The following is a 22,683-nucleotide window of genomic DNA, read 5'->3' on the forward strand; positions in this document are numbered from 1 at the left end:
CTTCCTTGGATGAAGATAGCTAGAATACCTGCACCTCCGTTATTACCCAAAAACAAGAAATGACTGACCTGCATTAACAGCATTGATTTAAAACTGATCGAACATAATAAAATTCTGACTTGTAGTGTTGAAGTTTGAACTAAAACAGGAGACTAATGCTTGACAACTTGTTAAAATGCATTCTAATTAAAGTCAATGGAACCTGGAAGAATAGAACTATTTGGCATATGTGGGACTACAAAATAGTTCGTTCAAACTTGTGAACAGTTATGTTATTCAGTTTATGAACCATTGTTTCCATAATTATGGATTTTTTTTATTTTTTATTCGTAAACTAGCAACCCCACAACTTAAAGCTAACATTTTTATTGGAATCCTCACTGAACTCTCGTTCATAATGTCACGTCCTTTTAAATCCTTAATGGTTTGATAAGAGGAATATATGGTAAAAGCGAAAAATGGAAAAAGAACGAGAAAATATTGGAAAAACTGGAAAGTGGAGGATGAGGATGTCAAGTGTTGTGCAACCGAGAGGAGATTTATACCAATAAGTCATGAATAACCATATAAGTGAATTTAATATTACACTTTAAATTAAAACCTCAAGATTCAGATTTATTGATCTTTTCTTCAATTATATAGTATTTAATTTTTTCATTCCTATAAAATGTGAGACTTTACTTCACAATTATACTCCAAGAAAAAGGATTATAGATTAAACCTATTTGCTGGTTGCTAGACATTATCTGTCAGTCTGGCATACGATTTAGATTATGCTGAAGTTCAACTTTAAAACTTATATTCCCCTGACTATTTGTAGTATAAAGTCATATACATTTAACATATGCTTAATATGGAGTTCTATGTGGCTCAAAATATAAGATTATGAAGATATACACAATTACACGTCATATGATGTGCAATTCAATGTCAATGATTCTGTTAGCGGAATCTGAGTACTTAAATCTTCCTGCGAAAACTGTAGGCTAGCATAGCACTGTTGAATCTGCACATGTTTATCAATTGGGCCTTCATTGCTATCACTATTGATCACATACTGTTATATACTAGTTGTTTTACAAAACACACCGAGGGGAATTTCCAGGACATCTCGCATTTTTGTTGGAACACCCATCAACACAATAAAAGAGCCAAAATATTCTTTACTTTTTCACGAATCGATAAGCCGTATGAGTTTTTTTTTTAACTCATACAGATCAATATTCCGTATGAGTTTTTTTTTTACGGATTGTCAATCCATGGGTCCATACAGATTCTCAATTCGTATTGGGCCTACGGATTCTCAATCCTTAAGTGACCCATATGATTTTTTTTTCAAAAATATAATTTACGATTTATTAATAGAACACTCAAAACAATTGAACTAATAAATACATTATGTTATAAACAAATAGTATCTCTATATATAATAGACACAAACATTATATTATGAGCTTTTCAATATATAAAATATATTTTTCAAATCTGTTTAAAATTTAGTAATCTTATACTTTACAATGCAAAATCAATTATTAAAATTTAGTTTTTTTTATTAAAAAAAAAAAGCAATGCCCATTAAATCTAATAAACAACTACTAATGTGGTAAATTACAATTGAAAAACACCTAAAATTTTAAAATATATATTGTTTGAAAATAAAGGAATACATTTTTATAAAAAATATCCTTAATTTAATATCAACTCTTAATTATTAATTTTTTAAAAATTGTTTACAAAATTTTCTAGAACCCCACAAAAGTAGGGCCTTAACCATCCAGTTTATATACTATCATGATAGTAAAAAAATTTAAAAATTGTTTTTTCAGAAATTTTTTATTCATTTAATTTATTTACAAAATTTGATAATTAAAAAATTTGATATTTAACTAAATGGTGTATTTAGATGTTTATTATAATGATTAAAAATTAAATAAACATGATATTTAATTGAATGATGTATTGAGATATTTTTTATAGCAATTGATAATTAAATAAATTTGATATTTTTTTTACATATGTAAATATTTATTAAACCTATGATTTTTATTTATAATTTATTTATGTAAACAAATTAATTATTAGATAAAAAATAATTATCACAAAATTTATCATGTAAATTTACATGTACATTAAATATAAATTAGAAATTTTAGTGTTATATATAAAGACATTATTTGTCTATGACATAATGTGTCTATTAACTAAGTTGGTTTAAGTGTTCTATTAATAATGCACAACTTTTTCACTATGTTGTTGGGTGTCCAACAAATGCTAGGTGCCCCAAGCAATTACCCACAGAGTTGTGCAGGATGGGCCTTATTCCAGCACATTTGTAATACAATCCAGGGAGTTACTATTAGCACCGCCACAGTTGCTCTTGGCACCCTCTCCTCATATGAAATTACTACCCTACTTCCATCCTTCCCCCTACCCCCACCCCTCATTTCTTTCCCAACCCCTCTCCCTCCATCACACACTGGATTATATGTCATGCCTCCTACATCTTCCATTGTTAACTGGGAAGCCCTACACGTACATGCTCTTTCTCGTGATGACGTTAAAGAAGCCATGTGTGGTTACAGATAAGGCACATGTGCATTTCACTTGGGCACGTGCCAGAGTTGTACAGGTGACATTTGACAGATGGTGAGGCAACATTTGCAGCTCAAGCTTACCTTCTCCATCTTCTTGTTGCATGGTATTTGCGGAGAACTCTGACATTGTGTTGGTCTGGTACCTGTCACTATGGCTGGATCTTGGAAAGTTACACTCAATAAGAATGGGGTGTTGTTGCTTTGTGTTACTATTATTATATTTATCTTTCTTTAAATGTCCATGATATGTTACTATTAATTATAAATAATCATTGTTTTCATAAAATCATAATAGCCCATTAAACTATTTGTTATATCCATACTGATATTATTTTGAACCTTTTTGTCAGTATTTGTTTTAAGTATGATACTGATAATAGTCTTTTTCAAAGCCGCTTATTAAAAAGCATTATAAGGTAAAGTATATAATAGCTTACGTTTTAAGGTATACACATTTGAATTGATCGCAATCATACAATGTGCAAATCCATGTCGATGGATTCTGTTAGCGGATATGAGTACTTAGTCTTCACGTGAAGATCGACTTTTAGGCTAGTAATTATGACAATGGTGATTGGTGAATCTGCATATGTCATCAATCTCTTCACGGTTTTGATTGGCCCATTTGTTTTCATTATTATTGGTTTCATATTACGTTATACTGGTCGTATTACACACACTGACAAGTACAGAATGTGCCTCATTCAATTCCAGCTTATTCGTAATAAATCAGTTTATATTTTTTACCAATAATAAATCAGTTTATATATATATAAAGCTTCCTGCACTTTCTAAAAATCAAACAATACTCCCTTTCTATTTTGGTAAGCTCAATCCTCAATCCACATTCTGTACTTCTAAAAGAAAAAATATTAATGTTTGATTTTTATGGGATGTAAAAAGAAACATCCTAATTAAAAAAATTGTTAAATGGGTAATTAAGTCCGATAGGATATATATGTGTTGTAATAATTTTTTTAGACTTGCTCTAGTAATTAATTAACAACTTTGGAGCTACCGTAGGAAAAAAAATTTGAAGCTAAATTACATTATTTAGTAAAAAAAACCATAATAAAGCCGTCATTAATCAATAAATTTATACTAAGAAATTCAGACCATCCTTGATATTTTATGAGTCTGAGACAAAATGATTGATAAGGTTCCTTATATATAAGTATTAAAAAATTTGTACATATTGCATAAAAAATAAAAAATAATTTTATTATTAAAATGATATATTTGTTGCATTAAGTGAATAATATAATTTTAACAAACTATAAAAAGATGTATTTTTCACTCATTTTTTTAGAAGCAAAAGTTGATATTCAATTTATATTATTGTTTATCATTTTGTCTTCCCATAAAAAAGTACACACACAAATATCTATAAATAAGGATACTCCCTAAAAGAAAAAGCATATACACTCAATATATGTATATATTATTTTTAAATAATGATCGTATACAATTTTATTTATTATAACTCCTCTATTGTTTTTTTCCTTCTATTTTTATATTTCTTTCACATTATGTATATTTTCTATTACATGTATGTTTTCTCTCTCTTCTTGTCTTATCTCTTTTAGGTTTTACTACTCAAGATAATACCTAAAAAGTATATAATTATTATTTTCTCATCATTTCAATGTAAAACTTATATATATTTTTTATTCTTTATAAATATATCAACTTTTAATATTATTTTCTTTATGATTTGAGTTTTTTTTATGTTTCTTATCTTATCTTGTTTAAAAAAACAAACATTTAAAGCCTATTATCATATACATTATATATATTGATATGTCATAATTAGTTGAAAATTTATTTAACATAGATTTATGAATATAAAAAATATCTTAAAAAAAGAAACAAATAACCGAGAGAGAGAGAGATTTTCTAATTACTTATCACATTTTAATTTAGATAAAAAGAGAAATGAAACAAAAATTTGAATCTGTATATTTATAACAAAAAATTATACAATTATATATATTTTTAATTAATTTTAAGGCTTATTCTAATCATGAGCTAGCTAGCCCTGGGCCATCGTACGAATAACCAATGGAACTATGACCCATGCTAAAAATCTTGTGAAAATTACAACAATGAGTCTACTCTTACCTTATGTATGATTGGATAAAATTATTTTAAAGGAATAAAATTGAAAATAGAAAATATAATGGATTTAAAATGTTCATTCTTAAGCTTTGTTTGGAGTGACAAAAATATAAATAATGGCCCCATTCTTTTATGTTTAGTATATGTTACAAGTGATACAAACAAAATATCAATTTATGAATTTATAAGTGACAAAGCCTTAATTAATTTTAGTGTAATGTTACGGTAATGAAAAATTTAATTTGAGCTATATGTCTTCTAGCATAATTTTTTCCCACTGAGGAAAACAATGACTCAAAAATAACCCTGGAACTGAAAAACTAGCATAATGAATTAAGCTAGCTCTCTAATACCTTTATTTTAGTGAAATAGAATTCAGATTCCGTAACTTCGTAGAATGTTTATCCTTACGTTGTAAGAATGATCTCTAATTCTCATCTTGACCTAACCAAACATATGGAGGTGGATCCATTTCATCTTTACCATATTCTTAAGTTATACCTTCCACCAAATTCTTACTGTACATTCATGCATGTTGATATTTATTTTATTCCTTTTTTCATAAATAACAAGTGTTAATGAGTGTCTTTAATATATCAATGAATTTAAAATTTAAAATTTAAATTTTAAATAATGAATAATAAAATTTGATTTCTAATAAAGAACAACTTTTTTTAATTCATTAAATATTGTATTTCTATTACATATTTTATATTTTATTCTTTAACAAAGGGTCATTATACATTGTTAAAAGTATCGTAATTATATTCTTAAGGAATCTTAATATAACACTTTCAGACATATTTTTTCAATACACTTTATTATTACTTGAAATTTGTCATGGCTCACGAAGATGACGTCTTAATCCTTATTTAATGAATCTTATTCATATTTATAATTTTGTAAGCAATTTTTTTTCAATTTAATTAAATTCGCCTTATATTTTCTCTTCCATTTTTATTATCATTTATAATACTTTTTATTTTATACTGAAGCGTTTTAAAAAAAATCATGTGTTGAAAAAAATGAGTTAGAAATTATGTCGGTAATATTTTTTTAAGACAAAACTTATACTAATAATCTACGTGTTTTCGATGTGAATTTTGAATCAAAATTAAAATTTACACCTTATAAAAATTTACACCTGAGTATTTTCTTCTCTTTTATATTCTTAACTTACTTCCTTCCAAAAGGAATGATATTTAACAATAAAATAAACTTTGTATTGATTGGTATTTTTAGTGTTCAATGAAATATTAAAAAAATTATTTCAAATTTACTCTAAATAAATTACATAAATTTAATAATTTTTAGATATTGCTCTTATCAATTTTCCAACCATGTATTAATGAAAAGTGAAGATATTTAATGTACTACTATTTCAATAACTAATTTATTTAATATTGTTCTTAATATGTGTGAAAAACTTTAAATACAGATATTTTAGAATAGAGAGAGTATGAAAAAAGGATTGTCGCAAAATACGTACATTATTTCTCTCACTTTAAAGGAACCAAATAAATCTCGGATAAATATGATTAAGGGTAGTTTAGAAAATATCATTCTTATATGAAATCAAGAAAATTAAATAAATTTAACTAACGTCATTAATCAATGATTAGATATTTGCATTTATAGTTGAATGGAGTATTATTCTTTATGAACAAGGGTTGTCGCAAAGTAAACGTGATTTTGCAATTGCTTGGAACAGCCATCCAAAGAATTTATACCCTGGGTAGTTGAGATCATTCATGAAATCACACAGTAGCATTTTAATTTTCATGACATGTCACCACTGTGTCAATGGTGTTCGAATGGAGTCAGCGATCCCTTCCATACCCAAAGGGCCATATGCACATAGGATTGTCGGACCCTTGCTAGTGTTTTCCTATTCCATGAATCTGATGCGGGGACCAAAGTGGAAACTAATTGGATAAACACTTATCTCCACATCACCTACCCTCGATCACAACCCATATATATCATTCACAACCAAAATTAATATTACATGTTACTATAACATATACTTGTGGGTAATTAAGGGAGGATCAAATTAAACCATTAATTTATATCACCTCAATAGACAAAGGAATCGGTAAAATATCTATCTAAATTACTAGCGCAATCATTTTCCTTAATTATTTTTCTCTCTTTTTTCCATTTCTCATGCATTGCCCTTTATTTGTTATTATCTTTAATTCCCTTTAGAAAAGAAAAACATGGGCAGGGTAAGATTTGCCATGCCGATGATGTATGCATGCATATGACACTTGTAACTCTTTGGTGGCCTTTGACTTGTTAGCATTAATATTATAATACTACTAATTCTAATTGGATATAGGATTCCATTCTTTCGGCTGATTGTGTTGACAACGCAACATTGTTTTGTGCCATCTGCCTCAGAGAAGTTTGCATAAATAATTAACAATTAGTTGATGCTGCGAACCAGGGCCGAAAGAGTTTTTCATCACTCTAATAAATTAAATTATTTATATATATATATATATATATATATATATATACACACACACATTGTTCTTATTCCTTCACTACTGATTGTTCGATCGTACGAGAACCCCAAGTGATTTGAATTATCACTTGCATGAACAGTGTGATTCTAAATGCAACTTGTGTTCCATGTCAGAGTCACCATCGATCAAATGATCAGCGAGCATTTCTCTCTTATCCAAACAAATATCCGAAAGAATTACTTTGTTCCTTTTCCTTTCCGATAAATATAATTACTTTAGTTCTAATGCACAACTCCACTATCCTTGAGCCATATAAATAAGAGGAGATCAAATCTCAAAGTCCACCAGGGAAGAAAAACAATTAACAAAGCCTTTTAGAGCTAGTACATACAAGTTCTCATTTGCAAGCTCATATTTTCTTTTCAATAACCCTTTCTCTTAAAATTAGAAGCAAAAATGGATAGGGTAAGAGAGTTGGCATCAAAGAAGGCAGCAGTTATATTCACCAAGAGTTCATGTTACATGTGCCACAGCATCACGCAACTGTTCTATGAGCTTGGAGCAAGCCCAGCAGTGCATGAGCTAGACAAGGATGCATATGGGAGGGAAATGGAGTGGGCTTTGAGGAGCATGGGGTGCAACCCTTCAGTGCCAGCAGTGTTCATTGGTGGAAAATTTGTAGGCTCTTCAAAGGATGTCATATCCCTCCATGTTGATGGCTCTCTCAAACAAATGCTCATGGCTGCAAAAGCCATATGGTTCTAGTACTCAATTATATGCTCCTTAAGATATATATTTACATGAAGGAGCTCTTATATATATACAATGTTTTAAGTCAAGGGACACCCCTTCTTTTTCTTGAGTGTCCTCTTTAGCTTGTGATGTATCAAAGAGGAAGTCTGTATAAAAAAAAAATGTAGTCTTGCTTTTTTGGTATGTATGTATTTTATATAAGGCTGGCTGGCTTACTATATATATAGCTAATGCCTACCATGTTATGAAACTTGATCATGTGGGAGGAAATTAACTGATGCTCCTACTTTACTTAATGCAACTTTGAACTTTCTTGCCTTTATCTATATTGTTGCAAGAGATTGGAAGAAGAAGAAGAAAAAATGTTTCAGTTACACTCAATTATATGCCATCGATCAATCCATATACAATCTTCTTCCACTTCCCACAGGATAATTAAGTTCTGATCAAAATCTCAACCACTTAAGGGACAATACTTTACTTAATGTAACGGGATAATTTTAAAGTCTGATTGTCAAAACACCACTTTCGATTTAGTAGGTTGTTCGGCTTTTATTACATATACTCTGAACCTGATACCTTTTTGGGCCACTATAGTTAATATCAACATGTTTTGGGGCATTTTATAATTTTTGCCGCATAGTTTAATTTGCCTTTTGGCCACTGAATATAATTGCAACCTAAACCAGCTCCTGTTAGCATCATTTTCAGTTTTAAGTTTTACTTTATTTTTTAAAAAAATAAAGCTAATTTCCCGCTTTATAACTTTTAGTTTAAAAGTTGTTACTTTCATTCTTTAATTAAATCTTAAATCAAAATTAACTTATTATTTATTAATTCAATCTTGTTTGGCGGAAGGAGAGAAGCTGGGATTGAGGGGCAAGAGAAGGAGAGGCGATAGAGACAATGTTGGTGGACTTGTAGCAATGAAAATGGTACCGGAGACATTGGTAACAAATTATTGGTGATAGTGACTACATTGGTAATAAAAAAAATGTAAATATGTGATAATGATACTCATGGGAGATAATGACAATGACACGATTTGTAACACTGAATTTTATATAAAATATTTATGATTATGCGTTTTGAAATGATGTAAGAATATATTTAGAAAATGTATATATATAGGCAATCAACTAAATATATTTTTTAAAAACCTAAGATTACAACTATCAAGCATTGGGTTGGGTTCTTGTCCCCCAATATCTTTTTTTGTGCGGCTTTGATTTTTGAAATAAATACTTCGGTATGTAGTACAGGATCAATTAACTTTGGGGTGCGAATATAATTGAGATGTGAAAATGCATGTATTGTAATGTTTTCATATCAATGTTTATTTTAAAAATAAAAAAAAACAACTATCAAGTAATAAGTTTCACGTTTCACTAAGAATCTTCGTAAATTTCTTATTAAGACCTTATACAAATTAACTGTATAATTTAAAAAAAATCTATTAGTTGTGTTATAAAAATATACCAAGTCAGAATGATTTATGTTACTCATTAGATTTTCTTTTACGACTATAGTAGCTAAAAATGAAAAATAGTACTTTCAAATGTCAAAAAAGGGAAGAAGAATGTTATGTTATATGGATACAACAAGAAAAACAGAAAATATAATAAGAACAATGATAAAATGAGGGAATATTTGTTATTCTATTTCAAATTTGAGATGTCAATTTCATATATCAATGAGTTTATTTCATTAGCGCAAAAGTTAATAAATCAAATCAATATAAAAGGAGGACTAATAAAGTTATTTGATTGCAAATATAAATATAATTATTTATAGTCTTTAAAATTGCAATAATAGATTATAAAAGAAAAAGACACTTAAAAAATTTAATGATACTAAAATATTTTGTCTAAAAAGTGGGAGAATATAATTATTTCTAGAAGAATTTTATAAAAATATTTATCAAAAAAGTGAGGAAAAAACCATTAATTAATTATCTTTCAATAAAAACTATAAAAAAATCATAAAATATTTTATATAAAAGAATATATATTTTTAAAATATTATTATGGCCAAGGTCCCCCAAGGGTCAATTGGTCCTCCTTCACTGTAATCATTACATTAGTTGACTAACGACCATGATAATCACAATAATTATAATTATTGTATGCCTTTAAAACATTTTTTTTTTAAAAAAAAGTGGACCGATCATTGAATTAGTAAAGATACTTATTTAAGCAAAGTTTAATGGTTCAATCCTAATTATAGTTGAATGAGTAATAATAATAATAATAATAATAATAATAATAATAATAATAATAATAATATTTAAAATGATATTAAATAAATATAATATCATAACTTTATAATACTAAAAATTTAGATAAAACATCATTTTATAACAATGCTTTCAAATGAGATTAAATAATTGAATTTTTTTTTGCAATTAAAAACAAAAAGTACTTATTTTTATTTTAAAATTTGGTTAAAATATTTTAAAATTGAGTTAAAATCAATTTTACTATAAATGTGTTGTATACTTGTATTTTAAAACTTATATTTTAAAATAACAAAAAATTATATTTACCTGAAAGTGACCTTTAATATTTTGGTTTTTACATTTCATCTAGTAGACTTTTCTATCTAAGCAATTATTCCTTGTTTCACTATCTATTTTTGCATTTGCCTTGCACCAAGGATATATATCTCCTAATCAATAGTAAGAGATTATTTTTTCTATTATGTAAAAATTATCAAAATAAGTTTTATCTTTCTCAACAAATCCTTCCCGCTCCATACACAAGATTAGAAATCAAACCCTATATAATAATATATTTAAGAAATACAACTATTTATCAATTGTGTTAAACCATATTGATTTAACACAAATGTACGTACATATCTACATATCTAGAAATACACTCTTGCAAGTTGAATTTTTTTATATATATAATGTTAATAATAGGCTTAAACTACTCAACTTCTTATACCTTAAGTTTAGATATGTTTTTATTCTCTAAACATTTAGATACGTTTAATTTTTTAAAATATTTTATTAGTTTTACTCGTCTTAAATTTTAAAACTTTTGAAAATAACCTGTGTTATCGTTTAATAATATTATCACTTTAATGACTATTTTAATGTAATATATGTGATAATTAACAAGTCAGTTGTTCAACTAAATCTGGATTTAATCTTTATAAATATGATGTAGATTTGAATTTTATAAATGGAAAAAAAAACATGATACATTAGAACTAAAGACACTACTAGTGACAGAAATTAATTAGTCTTTGTTTAATGAGATGTTTTTAAGTATAGGAACTAAAACACAAAATTTTGTAACCACCGAAACAAAATGGATAGTTAAACTTATTCAATATATAGCTAGGCAAATCATAATTAAATGAGTCAAATTATACATAATTTAAGTTTAACTCATTATCTCAAAAAAAAAATATTCAACTCATTCATTTAATAAACTCTAGTTTAGTTCATTTCATTCATGAATTAAGATTAATAAATCAATTATTGAATAAATTTTGAACTAATTTTAAATTGGTTTGGTTGATTACCTTCCCTAGAATTTTGGTAAAAACTATCTTATTGGGACCATATGCAGTCTTCGTTTTCGATGTCCTTTGTCAAACCACTCCAAGTGAAGGAAGGACGGAATAATGAGATGTTTCCGTCTCTCTTAATTGTTGCTTTCATCCGTTGAATAAAAAAAGAGATGAAAGAGAGGCTCATATAAGGCCTTACAAGATAAAAAGGAAGAGAAAGAATAAGACGGGAATATGGAGTGAAATGCATCGGGGAAGAACTCTGCCACTCACCATTCATTTATACAACTTAATCAACTAGGACGACTTGTATATTAATTGTGTGGTAAACTCGCATGGTCGACCTTTTGCTTATATAATTATATTAATTGAAACCTTTTTTTTAATATCATTTTCATTATAAGGTGATATTTTCATTCAGACCCTATTAACAAGAGAGTTGAAAAAGAATTTCAATTATTGTTAGCATTTTCCTTAATAGATATAGCAAGTAATTTCACTGTAAATCTTCATTAGTGGTTTAATTTAGGATAGAAATTACTCTGTTCTCATTTTTGTGTCCTTTTTTATGCCTCTTTAATTAGAAATTTATACATTGTTGAAAAATAACATTTGATTCTATTGACTATTTTTTTATTAGTCACTTTTTATTAGCAAGAACAAGACAAGGAAAATAAGTAATTTTGAATCTAGGAATACCTCATTTCAAAATCATCAGTAACGAAAAAGGAAATTATTGGAAGAAAAAAAAATATTAGATAGTCTTCAACCATCTTGTTAATATTTACATATTCTCTAAAGAGAGTGTCTAGGGTTTTAGAGTTAGCTAGGCTAACTCACATGGGAATTGGATCTAGCAAAAGTGGAAAGTTTTTCAAAATGTGATAAACTAATATTCATATTTAAGTTAGTAGATGTGTTCATATTTAACATTTAATTGTGGCTCGAACAAATATTACCTCCTAAGGGTACCTATTAATCCTTCCACCCTAAAGTTAGTGATATATATAATATCATCTATGGCTTATTTTAAGTTAGTGATATATATAATATCATCTATGGCTTATTTTTTCTATATATATATATATATATATTTTGAAAGAGATCAAATTATATTTATGTAATTTTAATAATTATTATATTATTTTTATAATTTGATATAGAATGATAGAATGTAATTTTATTAATTCAACTAATGCAGACTATTTTAGTAATAAATATATAATTCAATCATTGAATTTGAATTATATCTACTTATTATTAAAATTGTATATGTCAAAATTGAACAACAGTAAAAAGATAATCAAATGATTTATATTTTAAAATATTTATATTGTGTCAATTTTAATCTATATAAATGAGATTGTAAATGATTTTGAATTAATATAAAATTTTATATACATGATTTATGTGAAAAAAACTTTCAATACAATGATAAGTTTTAATAAAACATTATTCAATTGAAAGTTATAAAATAATATAATAATTATCAAAATTAAATCGGTCTAATTTGATCCCATATATATATATATATATATATATATATATATATATATATATATATATATATATATATGAATTTAATTTATTTTATAAAACTTACCTACTTGCTGTAAAGGAATAATATCCGTCGTCGTGAAAGCCATCATACAGAAAAATATCACTATTATTCCTAGTGATTATAAGGGATAACTAGGTGTTTATTCTTAACCATTCAATATGAGGACCTGGTGCAAGCTAGGTATTACTCATATGAGCATAACATAAGGTGTAGCAATATTTGATCCTCGTAGATCGGGGCGTGCATGGCTTCTAGCTAGGCGGCCAGGTGCCTAGGCCTATGAATATTAAAAAGTAATGCACTAATGCTAGAACTTTCCATGCCTCAATTAATTATTTCTCTCTATATATCCACTTAACATATGATAATTTTCTTTGACATGCACTGGTTTCTAAAATAATTTATCTGCATGAGCACTACGTGCAGTCAAGCATGGTCAATACTGATGAATATTAATCATTGTATACGCTGATCAAAACTAATATAATATGTACGTATATATTATGATTATGTTAATTAATGTGGCTAACGGCTAACTTATTCATATATAAATTTAAACTATAAGTAGATAATGTTTTCTACGGGTACATATATACCCGATGGACTGGTGATGCCGTATGCAGTTGAATTGGTAGACACATGGAATTTTTTTTTGTTCGGCTGCTAAAAGAAGGGAATTCATTCATTCATTCCCTCTTCGTCTCAAACCGTACACGTGTAGGTCCATTCATGTGCACATGTGAGAACATTATTACGCAAGTGCTGCATCTTTGTATGTGTCCCGCAATGGATGGGTGCAAAACAGAGTCCCACGAAAGCCATCTCAGTCTCAATCATTCTGGTTCTGCATAATAAGGATTCAAAGCAGTTGATAATTAATATAATGAGAATCTTCAATCTGGTATAAATGGACCAGCATCCCAGTATTATTACACTTTTAGTTTTCAGAGATTCTTCTTCACCACTAAATATGCACAATTCTTTTGTATTAAACGGTAAAATGGCCAACGGAGAATAAACTCAAGTAGCATGCATGTATCAAAATGTTCTATTCAATCAATATGAACATATTTGACAAGATAAAATTAGAAATTGATGCATTAAACAAAAAATAAATTCAATTAAAAAATAAACAAACAAACTGCTAGCAATACATTTTTTTTAATAGGGTGGAGAGTCATTTTGGTTCTTAAAGATATATAAATTGAGTGTCACTTAAGTATTTGTATTGAAATTAAAAAAAAAAAACAACCTAAAAGTATAATTTATTTGTCATTTTAATCATGATGTTAAAAGACTTTTAATAAAATTAATGTTCATTCATGTTTAACATGTTATCTATCTATGTGACAATTGATGACACATAGTTATTTAACACATAATACATACATAACAACTAACTGTGCACACATAACATTTTAGTTAGAGATTAAAATAACAATAATTAAACTCACTTGTCATCCAAGGGTGTCATCAAATGGCATGTATGCAAATAACATGTTATATAAGCAAAGATAATAATTTTAATAAAAGTCTTTTAACATAAGACAAGAGTGATCGACATACAAACTACACTTTCAAGAACTTTTTCTTTTAATTTTAAAGTAAATAATTATTTTTGGTTCTTGATAATAGTGTTTAATATTCTTCCAATTAAACTTTCATAAACTTATTTGACAGTAAATTACACTTAGAATAAAAGTAATTGTTTATCATTTTATAAATTCTTTTGAATATTCATTTTTATTAAATGAAATTTATTAAAAATTATAAAAAAATTTATAGTTTTTACTTTTTATTTAATGAGGGAATATACTTCTTATTTTATAGTTTTCAATAAATTAACTAATAATAGAAAGTATTTAAGAAGGAAAGTGTTAAAAATAGTGTTGTTACGACTAACCCTCTTATAAAAAAAATAGAATTAGGATTATATAACATGATATGAATGACAAAAAATCTTATTATTTAAACTTGTGACCGATCAGGAATTCAATCTCAAAACTTGTGTGTTTGGAATAAAAAAAAGCATCCCTTTCAATAAATTTTAATACCTCGGAAAATTACTATTGATTCTCAGCTGAGGAGTATTTGTGTTAAACAAATAGGAATGAAAGCTTTAGATAAAAAGTATTAGTCGAGACAGTACTGTTTAATATTGTAAGAAAAAAAAATGATAGAATCTAATTATAACCACCTTAGTTGGTTGTGACATATTAGGAATAGACCTGTCAAAGTTACAGTTAGGAAAAAAGTACTAGAAGATTAAAAGTTTTAATATTTGTCGTTGATAAATCGTTAATGTTGCTGGAAAAATAATTTATTTCATTAAAAAAATTACCGGTGCATGTCATCACTATAATAAATTGATTAAATTCTATCGCAAAATTTTTTATAGAAATAATTTCTACTCTTAAGAATGAGATGAAGAATATCAATCAAGCTAAAGTAAACCTGCAAGTTTAAAATAAAATATGTGCTAAATTGCAAAATGTGAGATAATTAAAATCTTTTTTACAGGAAAATAAATAAAATCTTAATCATCATTAAAATAAAATATGTCCGGAACCAAGACCATTTGTTAAAATAAATGATTAAAAAATTATCTGTACCTGGTATCAATCGAAATGGATTATTGCTTTTACACTTTTGAATATAATGATCGAGTTGAAGAATAACAATCAAGTTAAAATAATGAGTTGAAGAATACCAAAGTTAAAATAAATTAAGAAAGCAAGTGGACATAATTAAAAGATGATATTTAGCACTTCTATTTATAAATGAGGAGTTAAAATTCTTGTAGCTAGGTTATGTTTTTATAATATTGGTAAGGTTTATCCTTAGAATAATTCTAAATAGTAAATGCTAAGTTGATATTTTGTTTTTACTTATCCCATGTTATTAAGCTAACAATGTATTGCCTTAGCTAATTTTAGATTATTTATGTGTTTTATAATTGAACTAGTATTTTAGCTCATGGATTGCACAAAATTAATCTCTATTTTATAATAAATAAATACTTAGAAATATATAAATTATAGGGATAGATATATTTTTATTCCTTATACTTTTTTTTTTTAGTCCCTGAAGTTCCATATCTTTAATTTAGCCCATGTACTCTATTAAAAATATGTTTTTAGTTCATCCACGCATATTCTTCACATTAATTTATGAGGAATGAATTATTGTTAGTTCTTGCTTTTAACAACAACAATTTTTACCTACATGCACATTTCTTTCGTCCTAGTAATCAAGAACAAGTTGTGGATTTCGAACCACAACTCTTACGTACAGATATCAATGAAGAACCATGCAAATTCATAGATTTGTTACACGAGTTGTTGAAGAATGAAGATGGAAATGAAGACAGGAATAAAGTAGTTGAAAATTAGGGTTTAATGTGTTTATGGGAGACATTTCAATAACTTATTTTTTTAAAAATAAAATCTATGTCATTGTAATTAATTTTTAAAAAATCCTAAGAGTTAATTCCTACAGACAAAATTATCGTTATCTATAAAAAAATATGAGCAGAGTGACTAAAAACATCTTTTTAGTAAAGAATACAGACTAAATTGGATTATATGAATCTTCAAGGACTAAAAATAAGAAAAAAATGAAAATATAGAAACTACAAACATTTTTTCCTAAATTATATTATAACTAAAATTTTAATAAATAAATATTTTAGAACATATACCAAAATAGTTATATTTTAGAATTATGATAAATAATTTATAGAGATGTAATTAAAATTTAAATTAGAACTAAACACATTAAACATGATGGCACACTGAAAGAGATAAGATGCTAAGAAAATTTTCTAATATTTAAAGTGTACCTTTTCTCAAACACGGCCAACGTTGTTGTTGGCATAAAAGCAACTATCAATGTTGCTTGCATAAAAGATTATATTTTTTAATTAATAAGTCGTTAGTTAGAGAGATATTAAATTTAATTAAATAAGATTTTGAGTTTAAATCTTATGAATAAAAAAATATAATTAAAAAAATCATTAAAATTTATCAATCATATTTTTCAATAAAAATTAATCTTCAATAAAACTCTATAAATACTTACAACCACTTGGGTCAAAAAGATCCATATTTAAAACGGTATTTTAAATGGGTGTCTAATTCTTATGCTATGTATTTGTGGGTTTTTTGAGCTAGCCCAACATTTTTCTTATCCTTTTATTTTTTGTTGAGTATCGATTTTTAATTTTCATTGATTTAGTGTTAAGAAAATTCTTATATATATATATATAAATTGAACCTATGAAATTGATAAAGAAGTGGACAGCCTAAACTCTATCGGGCTAGTCCGGTCTAAAACTTTTTGACATAAGCTTTATCGAATCAAACTAAGAAGGTTAGCATATAATTTAGAGTTTAAGTCCTAATTTCATTAGGCGAGTTTGGATTAGCCTGACAAGCCCAATGGATTTTATTAGCTTTAATAAATATTGACTTTTTCATCATTTTCCATTGACATATAAATTCACCCTAGCATTTGGCAGCGACAAGTATTACTTCTGGGACACAGTGTTCCGTACGATGTGGTCTTGCTGACCAAAAGAAATTTTATTCCAACAAAATTCAAATGCCGGATTTTAAAATGTCTATTTTGTTATCAAACCATTCGTCACTGTGAAAAATCCTTAATGTTGTAGACTTGTAGTGATAAATCAGATGACGGAGGTAAAAGAATAGAATTAACAAGACTTAGAAAAATTACAGGCAAAACATGAGCAAAGATTTACAAATCTCTAAAGGCATATTCATAACGGAATATATTATGCCATATAGTCAGAAAAGGCCACTAATGGTTGATGGTGGTACACGGCTGACACAAGGAATTTTCACTTAAACTCTGAAAGATATTATATTTGCATCTGCGCTGTGCTGAGAAAGAAAGTCTTCACACACATTATATGGTTATGGTGTCATAGCTTGTCTACTAATTGAAGCATATGCACGTAAATGATGTCTTCCAGCAACTTGTTCAGTCTAAAGTTAAACGACAATCGCTTTACATATGTAGTTGGGCATCTAAAAAGCAATAAGGCATGATGACCTGATATCTTTCGAAAGTGATTTGTTCAAAAGAAAAGAAAGAAGCCCCCTAAGCTGTCCCTATAAATACTCTAGCATACCACCTCATTTCAAATAACCTCAACCCTCATCATAGTTTTTTCTCCTCCTACTTAGAGCCATTAGATCGAATTCGATCATTTCGGATTTGATCTGATGGTTTTGGACTTCTAATTAGTCTAAGGTAATCTAAATTAGAGTCCTCTCTCTCTCTCTCTCTCTCATTTTTTTACATTTCTTTATTTTGTTGTTGTACTTTTTGTCTCTTGGAAAAGAATTTTAATTTCTATACACTATATTCAAAGATGGACAAGGTTAAGAGGTTGGCAACAGAAAAGGGTGTGGTGGTTTTCACCAAGAGCTCTTGTTGCCTCTGCTATGCAGTCAACATTCTGTTCCAAGAGCTTGGAGTGATCCCTGTGGTTCATGAAATTGACAAAGACCCTGAGGGCAAGGAAATAGAGAAAGCTATAACAAGGTTGGGGTGTCCTACACCTGTTCCTGCAGTCTTCATCGGAGGGAACCTGGTGGGGTCCACCAATGAAGTCATGTCCCTCCACCTTAGTGGTTCACTCACTCAACTGCTGAAACCATATCGAGCTTTGTCTTAAAGAAGGGTGCACATGCAAATTAAATTAAAACATGTTCCTGCTACCTTAATTGGAAGAATAAACATGCAGTATAGTAGTGTAACTACTAAGTCTATAATATTGGATAGTCTATGCAGTGATGCATGTGTGATGTAGTTAATTAATTTCTAGCATTTGATTATTAGCTATATATAATTAATGCAATGTCATAATTATTCTTAATGAAGTTCTATTTATATACTTGTACTGATGTACGTCCAAGTAAATCATGTTATTGAAAGTTTAATTTATATAGTCACGTAGTACTGTTATTTCCAAACTCGGCAAATTTTAGTTATCTAGGACTAATAATCGCAGATGATGATAACACATGGTAATAGTGATCTGAAAAGCATATCTGAAAAGTTGCAACCCTTTATGCATCTCACCACTTCTCTCCCTCCTTTCTTTTTCGCTTTTTCTACTATATATATACATATATAACCTTGCAGTTACCAATATTATTATTCAATAAACTTCAAGGTCATCCTCGTAACATGAAAATAACTGCAAGCACTAACTTTGAATATATGTGTCCAACTTTCCTTCTAAAGAAAATATTCTCAAGTAAGACCTGTGCGCATCATAAATAGCAAAACCCTTTAACAGCATGCAAATTGCAAACCCACACTATGGTTTTGTCTCTCTCAATCTGCTACGTGCACGTGTATTTTTTTAAAGGTCAAACCTCATGTATTCTGTCATGTGAACCTTGCCTCACTTGCAGGAGTATTGAAGATCGAGGAGCGGCTTCTTCTTTGCGTAGTGTGGACCTTTTCTTTTTCCACATTCTTAATTAAGTTAGACGAGTGCTTATAATAGTGTACATAATTTTAAAAAATATTATTGGGCATCCATTACAAAGTGTTATTTATATAAGTTATTTAACTTTAAGTAATGTTAAGTTTTTTTATTATTATAATATATATGACATGGTGTGTTGCTTATACGGGTACAGTTATATATATATATATATATATATACTAATAAGTGATATGATGAAATAAGAAAAGATAATAAAGATAAATAATGAGTTATAATGAAATATATAAAATGATGGAATGACCAAATATCATTTATTTACAATTTATTTAAATGTATATATGTAGGAGAATGACTTTTAATTTCAGCCTGTTTTATTTTCTATGAATAAGTTTTTCAGTGAAGCTTATTATAATTAAGTTTTTTTAACTTATTTTAATAAATTTATTGTGTAAATTGTTATATGCTGAAAAATTATTGAATAAATGTTCAATTAAGTTGTTTATTTTAAAGGCAGGAAAGAAAATCTTGCATATTTTTAAATTTTAAAAATTATTAATTTGTAAGATTTATTATTTTATCCATTCTTTCTTATTTCATAAAACAAAGAAAGCCTTGATATTTTTATTTATTTATTGGTATCTTCATTGAGTAAAATGAAAAGAAAATAAAAAGTGGAAAGTAACTTAACTAGTTAACTAAGTGAAATCTATTTTTTGAAATATAATATTCAATTATTTTTTTAAAATTTCATGTTAAATTCTAAATGACAATCATTTTGAAATATGGTCTATACTATACTGCAAGAAATTTTAAGGCAGTTTTAGAATAAGATAATTTTTTTAATCAAGTAGTCGTAGAGAGAATTTTGAAAAAGGGTATTTTATCACATGTTAAAGAACATATGGTGTGAAAATATTTTATAAAATACTTTAAATTACTTTAAAAATGAATATCTTTCTATTTTAGTATGATATCACTACAAAAAATCATTATTTACTAACTGTTTATTGATGGTTTGATTAGTCCCATTCGTATAAACTTTTTTTTAATTGAAATTCAATTATTAAATTAATTTCCTACACTAATAAAATTAAGAGTATTTGATAAAAGCAAGTCTAATAACAAACCACTAATTCTCTTAGAAAAAATGTTAGTAAAAAAATTATAATATAAATAATTCTTTTGGATTCAATTTTATTTTAATTTTCAACTATAATACAAAAATATTAAAAATAAAACTATAAAAAAATAATAACTATTTAATCGGGAAGTGTTAGACATTCACTCCACTCTTTGTTGGTGAATAAGTTTAGGGATGAAAAAGAAAGAAGAGATATATATATATATATATATATATATATATATATGAGAGAGAGAGAGAGAGAATAAAAATTGTTATAAGTGGTGTATGGGAAAACGGAAATAGGAAAAAATGACGAAAAAGCAATGAAAGAGAAAATGAATATATGTTTATAAGACTAACATACACCTTTAAATCTTTATAAATTGTCGAACTTTCTGGAAAAAAAATATTTTTTAAAGCCAAGACAGCATTAATTACTATTATTAATTATACTCTTATTTAATCTTTAATTAATGTACATGCATTATATATGGAGTAAAAAGGATAAAATAAACAAAAGGAGTACTCTCTAATAGAAGTTTTTGTAACAACACATATTCTTTATTATTAATTAAAATTTATTAAAAACTATAAAATTCTAAATGAAACTCTTATATAAGAATTGACTCTTACAAAATTTTGTTAATGTTAAAAAAATTTAATCAATAATAGTAATTATATTTAAAATAGTATGTTAAAAAATATGTTATTAACTTTTTTTATGTGAGTATTGTGCTAATAATGTACTCTTTATTATTGGTTAAAAATTAAAAAATATAATTGAAATTCATTAAATAAAAAATCAGATCCACAATATTTTATAATGTTAATATTTTATTTAAAATAATGTGTTAGAAAAAGTGTTTTTAATATCTGCTGTCAATTATCAAATGCAATTCATATTAGTTTTATTACATATGTCAAATTAACAGTATATTGTTATCAATCTTCATTAAATAGTATAGAGCCAAAAATCTCACTCTAACTGGAAACACTTGGAAAATTTCACCCAAAAAAAGAAACACTTGGAAAATTGTGATTCATTATCACATCAACCATACATTTGGTAAATATTTGCAAATTTAATTTTAAATAACTACAATTATACAATTTCTCAATATAATGACATTTTTACGAATTGAAAGCAAAGCATTTAGGTATTGGCTTTTAAGAAAATTAAAAAATATGGGTTATCACTTTTGCAAAAGTTAAATGTAAATAATTGTCTTAAAAAATAGAATGAAAAAGAAAGTTAAGTCATGACAATGGTCATAGTTTTGAAAGCAAATTTTTAACAGACTTTCAATATGACATAATATCCTATTTATTTCGTCCAGATTTTCATATTGCATGTCTAAATCTATACACCTGATATAATTAGAAATATGATAAAGTCTCATAAATAATGTCTTAAAGAAGCAAAACGAATCTATAAGTTATATATGTTTAAAAGCATCACAAAATCCTCACAAAAGTTAAAGTAGTGGTTGAGAAATCTTAAGCTGATTGTAAGGTAACGATTGATCATTTCTCAAGACTCATACATACGCAACAACGAAAAAGCATTTTGAACTTAATTATACTTTCTATTTATAAACACTAACATATAAACAATTAACTTTTATAAATTTACTTTGGTCAAATTATTTTTTTATAAATTGAGTTTTAGAGATAAGACTCAGAAAAAAAACATTTATTAATGGGAAAATTAGACTTTAAGATTACTTTTATCAGTATAACCCTTTTTTAATAAAATTTAAATTGTTATTATAAAAAATGTGGTTAAATATTAATATTTTAAAGTATATTTAACATTTAATATACTGATATATATGTTCATTTTTTATATACTGCAAGATTAATATTGTCTATTTTTTTTTTCATATGAAAAACTATATCAACGAGCATATAACATTTTTCTTTTGTCACTCCTTTGCATATAATTGACTCCTATATCAGAAACCCAAAACACTAAACAACTTAATTTAAATTTTAAATATAATAGTAATTGTTATAATTTAGAATTAAATATGATTGAAATTAAATTTAAATTT

At 26.8% G+C, this 22,683-nt stretch overlaps 2 protein-coding genes across 2 annotated transcripts; both read left to right on the top strand.

The window, feature by feature from the left end:
- Nucleotides 1–7,487: 7,487 nt before the first annotated feature.
- On the top strand, nt 7,488–8,260 carry LOC114370595 (glutaredoxin-C11-like). Its single transcript, XM_028327994.1, has one exon. The coding sequence runs from the start codon at nt 7,640–7,642 to the stop codon at nt 7,946–7,948; it is 309 nt and encodes a 102-aa protein (XP_028183795.1). The 5' UTR covers nt 7,488–7,639; the 3' UTR covers nt 7,949–8,260.
- Nucleotides 8,261–18,193: 9,933 nt separating this feature from the next.
- LOC114370522 (monothiol glutaredoxin-S9-like) lies at nt 18,194–18,992 on the top strand. The gene is made up of 2 exons (XM_028327900.1): nt 18,194–18,296; nt 18,418–18,992. The coding sequence occupies exon 2, from the start codon at nt 18,418–18,420 to the stop codon at nt 18,721–18,723; it is 306 nt and encodes a 101-aa protein (XP_028183701.1). The 5' UTR covers nt 18,194–18,296; the 3' UTR covers nt 18,724–18,992.
- The last annotated feature ends 3,691 nt before the right edge of the window (nt 18,993–22,683 follow it).

Source organism: Glycine soja, chromosome 10 (assembly GCF_004193775.1).
Source record: "Glycine soja cultivar W05 chromosome 10, ASM419377v2, whole genome shotgun sequence".
Lineage (NCBI taxonomy): Eukaryota > Viridiplantae > Streptophyta > Magnoliopsida > Fabales > Fabaceae > Glycine > Glycine soja.